The 8980-nt window shown below is 46.6% G+C and overlaps 1 protein-coding gene across 1 annotated transcript; it reads right to left on the reverse strand.

Moving 5' to 3' along the window:
• Window positions 1-442: 442 nt before the first annotated feature.
• LOC126988177 (uncharacterized) lies at window positions 443-1728 on the reverse strand. The gene is made up of 2 exons (XM_050846051.1): window positions 1546-1728; window positions 443-748 (listed from the first exon to the last, which is right to left on the reverse strand). Exons 1-2 carry the CDS (start codon window positions 1711-1713, stop codon window positions 536-538), a joined length of 381 nt encoding a protein of 126 aa, XP_050702008.1. The 5' UTR covers window positions 1714-1728; the 3' UTR covers window positions 443-535.
• Window positions 1729-8980: the final 7252 nt, after the last annotated feature.

Here is an 8980-nt window from a genome sequence, read left to right on the forward strand (position 1 = left end):
GAGCTCCCTTTCAAGGTGTGTGCAAACAATGGCGACGAAGTCCAATATATAGTCTTAATGAGGAGGCAACCGTGCTCAGCAGGTGTTGCCCAGGAGGCTCGGTGTAACTATCAGCACAGTGTTTCACGCCTGGCCCGGCACACGCCCAACACGGGGTGCCGCTAACACTACACAGCGGTGTCAGGAGGTCCTGTGCCTGACGCCTTGTGCGTGTGCTGGAGCTAGACAGCGGAGCGACTAGTGTGTGTGTGTGTGTGTGTGTGTGTGTGTGTGTGTGTGTGTGTGTGTGTGTGTGTGTGTGTGTGTGTGTGTGTGAAGACTGTGTGCGCCTGGCGGCAGCCCTGCTGGCGTGCCCCGGCAAAGCAGACGGCTGTGCAAGCGGCGGGGCAGCGCTGGTGCCGGGAGGGGGAGAGGGACGGCTGGGACACATGCAAACGAGGCGTTACCGGGACAGTTTTATTTTTCAAGAGTTGTTGTGACAGCGGACGAGAGACAGTGGGAGGCGACAGAGCCGGCAGCCGGCGTGAGTCCTCGTCTAGTCGACGAGGCGGAAGCCGAGGTGGTCGGCCACGTACTTGACCTCGTACTCGTTGCCGTGGGCGTCAAGGGCCTCGTACTCGCCGTGCACCGCCGAGCCCGCCACGCCCTTCTGCTCGTGCTCGAAGGCGTCAGTGTCCACGTCGATGATTTCGTTGGGGCGACCGGCGACCAGGCCGACCAGCAGCACCACGGCCAGCAGGATGATGCTCTGAGGACGAGGACTCGATGAGTCATGATGACTACACCCCCACTACTATATACTACTACTACTACTACTACTACTACTACTCAAAGTTGCCAGATTGTCTTACTCAGCTTCTTATATTTCCCGACTTCCGACCCAAAAACTGCCTCGTGGACCCCAATAAGGATATTCACTTAAAATTATCGTTCAAATAGTTAATTCCTGATGTTTCTTGGCAATAGTTAGGCGTGAGAAACCGGTAAATACTATGGTCTGAGTACGACAATCTGGCAACGGTCTTACTACTACTACTACTACTGCTACTACTACTACTACTACTACCACCCACAGCAGCACCACGGCCAGCAGGATGACGCTCTGAGGACGAGGACTCGATGAGGCATGGTGACTACACCCCCACTACTACTACTACTACTACTACTACTACTACTACTACTACTACTGCTACTACCACCCACAGCAGAACAAGGCCAGCAGGATGACGCTCTGAGGACGAGGACTCAATGAGGCATGATGACTACAGTAACACCATTGGTGTACTACTACTACTACTACTACTACTACTACTGCTACTACAACCCCCAGCAGAACAAGGCCAGCAGGATGACGCTCAAGGACGAGGGCCACTGAGCCTGCCACTCGTCCATGCAGCAGGAGGGGCAGGACAATACGTCTCCTGGGCACTACTACAGTCATACTACAAGACCTCCGCCTGTCGCCCTGCCCTGCTGGCCCGTTATCGGGCAGCAGGCAGCATACAGCATGCAGCAGGCACTACTACAACAGCCCGCAACACTCACCAGGACCCTCATGTTGGTGTGGCAGCAGAAGCAGGACAGTGTCTGATGCCGCGAAGTGTCCCGGGCCGCCTTATGTAGCTCAGAGTCACCTTGGCCGCCGCGCCGCAGCCTCAGCAAGCAAAGCAGGACAAAAAGTGGCCGCGTCTGGCCCCGCGGCGGAGCGGGCATGCCGGGCAGCGATTGGCCGCGTGACGGGTGTGTCAAGCGTCGGCACCCACGTGCCACCCGAAGGGGCGGGGGGCGGCATGGGGCGGGAGGAACGCTGGCCACTCAGGCTGCCTGCCCCCTCGTGTTGCTGCCCCCCCCGCCCCCCACACTCACACCCACCGGTAAGCTTTACACCCGCGTGTACACAACACCCTTGAAGGCGTGACCACACCCCTACAGCCCTACACACACACACACACACACACACACACACACACACACACACACACAGCAACAAGAGGGCGTCACTACCGCCACTACCACCAATAACAACGACAAAAACAACAACAACAATGCCAACTAAAAAAATCCAAACAGCGGCCTTCACTCTCAGTGGAGGGACCGTGGAGGGACAAGGCAGGAAGGAGGTGGATTTTCAGCTGGTCACGTCCAGTCCTCAGTGACCTTGCCTTCCCGACCTTGTAGCAGATACCTTCCCTTGGTGGGGCTAACGGGTCTGTCTGTCTGTCTGTATGTATGTTTTTCTGTCTGGAAGGTGTCTCTCTGTCTGTCTGTGTGTCTGTCTGTCTGTCCGTCTGTCTGGAATGTCTGTTTGTCTGTCTCTATGTTTCTTTAGGCAAGGTTGCGAGGTGACGACTAAATCTTATAAGCGTATAATTGAGTTTGACTGAGTATATTACTTAGCTTCTTGCAGTAAAGGGGGAGTTAGTGTTCATGACAAGGGGTGTAAGTCAGATAAAGTCAGATTTAATGAAGGTAGGCAAGAACTGGTTTGTGGATAAGGAGGCCGATGAGAGTTACAGACGCGGAGGTTATATATACGTACCAGTGGGAAAGTTGGAAAGTTTCGTTTAGTCGGCGCAATATAGAAGGATGAATGGTGTTAAGACGCATGAAAGAGGTTGAGTTAAAAGTTAAGAAGATTCAGGTGTAAGGGAAAGGGTTAAAAAAGAAGGTGGACGATTTAGGAGTTAGGGAAAGGTTTGAGGATGGAGGAAGGAGGTTCAGGTGTAGAGAAAAGGTTTGAAGAAGGTTTAGGGGTAAGAAAAGGGGGTGAAGTTAGGGGTATAAGGGTTCACATGTAAGATCTGTGGTCATATGCCGGAGAGAGACAGAAGGGGAAGGAATTATAGGAGAAGGGAAAGTTTCGTTTAGTCGGCACAACATCTGTGGTCATATGCCGGAGAGAGACAGAAGGGGAAGGAATTATAGGAGAAGGAAACAGACCCCAGGAGACGGGACACAACCCCCGATTAATACCTGGTACCCATTCACTGCTGGGTGGACAGGGGCGTAGGGTATCGGAAAAGCCGCCCAAATTTTTCCACCCCGCCCGGGAATCGAAGTGAACCAGCTGGATAAACGTCTTCAGGAAAAAGCTTCAGTTTGGCGCCTAGGTATACATATCAGACAAGGCTTTCGTAGGAGTTGAGTATTTCCAGAGGTAGCGAGTTTATGACCCTGGTAGCAGCGGGGATCATGTTTCTTAATGGTCCCTCTAAGCGAGAAAAATGAGAAAAAAATCACCCCTCACACAAACCATTTCATAATATATATCAAAGCATTTGTGATCAGTTTATGCATCATCTATTTTGGGGGTTTATATCATGGCACAAATTTGGCCCGTCGCTGCTACACGGTAAAGCCACAAATTTGGCCCGTCGCTGCTACACGGTAAAGCCACAAATTTGGCCCGTCGCTGCTACACGGTAAAGCCACGAATTTGGCCCGTCGCTGCTACACGGTAAAGCCACAAATTTGGCCCGTCGCTGCTACACGGTAAAGCCACAAATTTGGCCCGTCGCTGCTACACGGTAAAGCCACAAATTTGGCCCGTCGCTGATACCGGGTTAACCCTTCCTCTGTACCATGAACGCAGAAGAAAAGTCAATAGAACCCGCGTGATCAACCTTTTGCCCTTTGGAAATACTTGATGTGAGAGGCGGACGTGTCTGAGAATACCAACCTAAAAGTCTCTTGATGGATAAGAAGGATCGCTAGGTTACAGGAACTTGTCCGGTAAAGGCTGAAAGGTCCCTTGAAGATTACTTAAGTTTTGATGCTCTTATACCTTTTTTATCTTACCAGGGAGAGAGACAATGTAAATATAACGGGAGATAAGGAAAGAAGGGAACGAAGAGTGAGGAAAGAGGAAAGAAAGAAGGAAAGAAAGAAAGAAAAAGAGACAATTTAAATATAACTTCGCATTGAAAGCTTCGAAAAAACAATAATAATAAAAAAATAATCAGCATATTGTCATGGCCTCACACGCACACACACACACACACACACACATACACAAGGACAACCCTAACCAATGTGCGTCGTTTGCTAACTAAATTTAGAGTAACTACAAAACCATGGATACACACACACACACACACACACACACACACACACACACACACACACACACACACACACACACACACAACCTGTAAGATTTAATTATCAACTCAAGGCAGGCCGCTACACTTTAGGAGGAGGAGGAGGAGATAAGCGAGAGAAGGGAATTAAGAAAGAAAGGGAGAAGAAATGGGAAGGGAAGAAAAGGGAGGAGGGGGAATAAGGGATGTGTGTGTGTGTGTGTGTGTGTGTGTGTGTGTGTGTGTGTGTGTGTGTTGCCGGTAATCCCCCAGAATTTGGAGAAAAAGTGGACCCGTGAGGCAATTCAATCAGTCTAAGGTATTTTTAGATGAACACACACACACACACACACACACACACACTCTCTCTCTCTCTCTCTCTCTCTCTCTCTCTCTCTCTCTCTCTCTCTCTCTCTCTCTCTCTCTCTCTCTCTCTCACACACAAAAAAAAAGAGAGAGAGAGGGAGAGATTCGCCAATTAGTACGCACTCCCTCCACCTTCCAATTAGTACGCGTATCACGATAACGAAGAAAAACAAGAAGAAAAATATCGAAAATTGAGCTAATAAAATAATAATAATAATAATAATAATAATAATAATAATAATAATAATAATAATAATAATAGTAATAATAATAATAATAATAATAATAATAATAATAATAATAATAATAATAATATGATCAGGGTTTACTTTTTAATATTGTGACATTGTATTTGAGTAGAAGTTCAGTTTTATGCTTCAAATCTATTCTATACCTGTTTTTTTTTGTTGTTGTCATTGTTGTTGTGAGTACTAATTAGAATGATGCGTACGAATCGGCTAACATACCCTCTACTTCATACCCAGGGGGAAAACGAGGTGGACTCAACGAAGATTTCATTCTTGTTGAGGGCGGAAGCTGACGTGACTAACGAGCACAGTCGGGTGGGCCAGGCTGCACATACACAAACAGACGTAAAGACTGGCCATAGGAGAGGTTAGCATATACACACACCTGAGCAGCGTTGCCAAATTATCGTACACATCGCATTGCATTTTCGTAGTTTCTGACCAATAACTATAGCAAAACCAAACAAACAAACATCAATAAATAGAAGTTTTAACGCTAACTTCAATTTTCTATCGTTATTTGCGTAGGTACGAGAGTTTGCGGCTTAAAAGTAATAAATACAATGTGGTGAATACGATAATCTGGCAACGCTGCACCTGAGGCAATCGGAAAATAGTTTATCCTGCAGAGTCTGAGTTGTGCGTTTTTTAGAATCAGCTTGACATGTCGCTATACATACTGGACCCAACCAAGCAACACCCCACTCCAGCTTCAGCCCCCTCCAGCAGGCACGGTAAAAAGTAGTTCGTAATCACAACCCCCTCCCTCACTCTCGCCCAAACAGAGGCAATAACCTGAGCCCTGGCATGCTGAAAGTCCAAGGCGTCTCATATTTATCAAGGACGAAGTGATATTTTTAACCTTCAAGGGGGTGAGATATTTAATGAAGAACTTCCTCTCGCTTAGGCTGTGGAAAAAGTCTGAGCGGTGGCGTCGTATGTAAGTTAACCAGGACAGATGATGAATGATAACGTGAGCAACAGACCACGTGTTTTCTCTTTCTAACAGTAGTGACGAGTAAGCTGTTTGGACGTATCTAACTGACGCAGGAGAGTAAATGATGATAAACAAAACAATTATCTGAGCGGTGGTGTCGTACGAAAGTTACCCAGGACAGATGATGAATGATAACGTGAGTAACAGACCACGTGTTTTCTCTTTCTAACAGCAGTGACGAGTAAGCTGTTTGGACGTATCTAACTGACGCAGGAGAGTAAATGATGGTAAACAAAACAATTATCTGAGCGGTGGTGTCGTATGTAAGTTACCCAGGACAGATGATGAATGGTAACTTGAGCAACATACCTCGTGTTTTCTCTTTCTAACAGTAGTGACGAGTAAGCTGTTTGGACGTATCTAACTGACGCAGGAGAGTAAATGATGATAAACAAAACAATTATCTGAGCGGTGGTGTCGTACGAAAGTTACCCAGGACAGATGATGAATGATAACGTGAGTAACAGACCACGTGTTTTCTCTTTCTAACAGCAGTGACGAGTAAGCTGTTTGGACGTATCTAACTGACGCAGGAGAGTAAATGATGGTAAACAAAACAATTATCTGAGCGGTGGTGTCGTATGTAAGTTACCCAGGACAGATGATGAATGGTAACTTGAGCAACATACCTCGTGTTTTCTCTTTCTAACAGTAGTGACGAGTAAGCTGTTTGGACGTATCTAACTGACGCAGGAGAGTAAATGATGATAAACAAAACAATTATCTGAGCGGTGGTGTCGTATGTAAGTTACCCAGGACAGATGATGAATGATACCTGAGTAACAGACCACGTGTTTTCTCTTTCTAACAGTAGTGACGAGTAAGCTGTTTGGACGTATCTAACTGACGCAGGAGAGTAAATGATGATAAACAAAACAATTATCTGAGCGGTGGTGTCGTGTGTAAGTTACCCGGGACAGCAAATGATAACAGGCAACTTAACTTTCTCTCCCTCCAACAGTAACGACTTAGATAAACCAGAAAAGTGAGGGGAATATAAACAAACAACACCCTTTTATATAGATAGTAAATATAACCTTATCTTTGGCGTCGTATCTGGTCCAGGACAGTGAGTGATAACAGACCACTTTTTTACAATAGAGGAGGGAGATACAGGGGAAATAAAAACTAGTTGGCACTGTTCCTGTATCTTGTGAATCATAAACCATAACCTGACGGACAGTAGATGATAACAGGGCACCATAACCTGACGGACAGTAAATGATAAGAGAGCACCATAACCTGACGGACAGCAAATGATAACAGGGCACTTGTATCCGTCAAACAGTAATACAATGGCTTATTTTTCCCGCCTTATCTAATCCATGAATCCGCCACTGCAACAACCTTCCTGCAAAGTCGTTAGTGCGTGCGGAACCGATCAACTCCTTTAAGAATCACATTGACCTCTCTCTCTTATCTCCTCTCCTTCCCTACCTTTCTTTTCTTCCTTCCTTTCTTTCTCTCTTTCTTTCTTTCCGTTCTTAGCTTCATTCTTTCTTCCTTCCTTACCTCCTATATTATTTTCTTTCCTCTTCTTTTCCTCTGCGTTTCTTCCCTTCCTTATCTACCCCTCCTCCTCGACCTTTCTTTTTCTTTCATCCTTTCTAGTCATCCAGTACCCGGCATGCACGAGGTCGCAATCTACGTCCGGAGAGAGCCATATCTTCTTGCCCAAATCTAAGTCTATATACACCAAGTCAAGTCATACGCAGGTTTGTGGGAGGAGACACGGCAGAGGCGTGGCTTATGCGTGACGTTGCTTGGAGCCAAACTAGAGAATGTAGAAACAGGGATTTAGAGAAAACGAAGAAAGGTGGACTAATTTAAATCAATCACTTCAACATGCCCTCCCTCACACCCCACACCGCCGTTTGCAGGCATTGGAATTACAGTCACGCAATAGCACAATAAAAAGGCATATTCTTTCATCAGTGGCTTGCCTGAACGCGCTGTGAAAGAAGGCAAGCATGCACATCCAAAGTGCACACACGGCCGCAACTTTAGTCACCCCTGAACTGGCGGGTATTTTTTTTTTTTAGCTCCAAGTGACGTCATCCCGCTGCTCCGCCCCCAAACCGCCTCCTGCGCGTACCGGTCGCAGTTTTGAAGCAGAGTGACTTGACTTGGTATATGTAGACTTAGGCCCAAATAATATAGCAATGATCTAAGCCGTGGCGTCGAGGCAACCCCAGGACAGACTCGCATCAATCTTGTAGGTCTTGTTGGTGTCCTGTTCCGTTCTTTAAGCATCAAGATAATAGGATTGGCATTGAATCATAACCTTACTTAACCCGGTAGCAGCGACGGGCCAAATTTGTGGCTTTACCGTGTAGCAGCGACGGGCCACATTTTTGCCATGATATAAACCCCAAAAAAATAGATGATGCATAAACTGATCACAAAAGCGTTGATATATATTATGAAATGGTTTATGTGAGTGATGATTTTTTCTCATTTTTCTCGCTTAGAGGGACCATTAAGAAACATGATCCCTGCAGCTACCACTCAGCCACCGCCTACCCACGATGGTGTACTGTTCCGTCCTTTGAGTCCCAAGATAATAGGATTGGCATTGAATCCTAACCTTACTTAATGCGCGTTTTTTTATCATCTCACATAAGGACAAGCGGTCACGGCCACTCCTCGGCTTGTTTACTTGTTTATTTTTTGTATTGGATGACCACCACTACTATTGTGCTTTTGAACTTTATTTTTTATTTATATTATTATTGACGGTTACGAAATGCCAAGGCGACGGAGGAGAGGCTGACAACCGGACTACTGATGCTTGTAATTTTAATTGGCTCTGTTATCTCAGTTCTTCTCCTCCTCCTCCTCTTCCTCCTCCTCCTCCTCCTCCTCTTCCTCTCACTCCCCTTTCTCTTTCATTCACGTCTATTAACCTCTCCTCATCCTCCTGCTCCTCCTCTTCCTCCTCCTCCTCCTCCTCCTCTTCCTCCTCCTTCTCCTCCTCCTCTTCCTCATAATCATAGTCCTCATCCTCCTCCTCTTCCTCCTCCTTTTTCTATTTCCAAACTCCTCTTTTACATCTCCCTTCTCTCTTCTTCTCTCCTCCTCCTCCTCCTCCTCCTCCTCCTCCTCTCTCCTCCATATCCTTCCTTTCTCTTTCATTTACGTCAATTAACCTCTCATCCTCCTCCTCCTCCTCCTCCTCCTCTTCCTCTCAATCATTATCCTCCTCCTCCTCTTCCTCCTCCTCCTTCATCTATATCTACACCTCTCTTAAACATCTCACTTCTCTCTTCTTCTTCTCCTCCTCCTCCTCC

Source organism: Eriocheir sinensis, chromosome 68 (assembly GCF_024679095.1).
Source record: "Eriocheir sinensis breed Jianghai 21 chromosome 68, ASM2467909v1, whole genome shotgun sequence".
Taxonomy (NCBI): Eukaryota; Metazoa; Arthropoda; class Malacostraca; order Decapoda; family Varunidae; genus Eriocheir; species Eriocheir sinensis.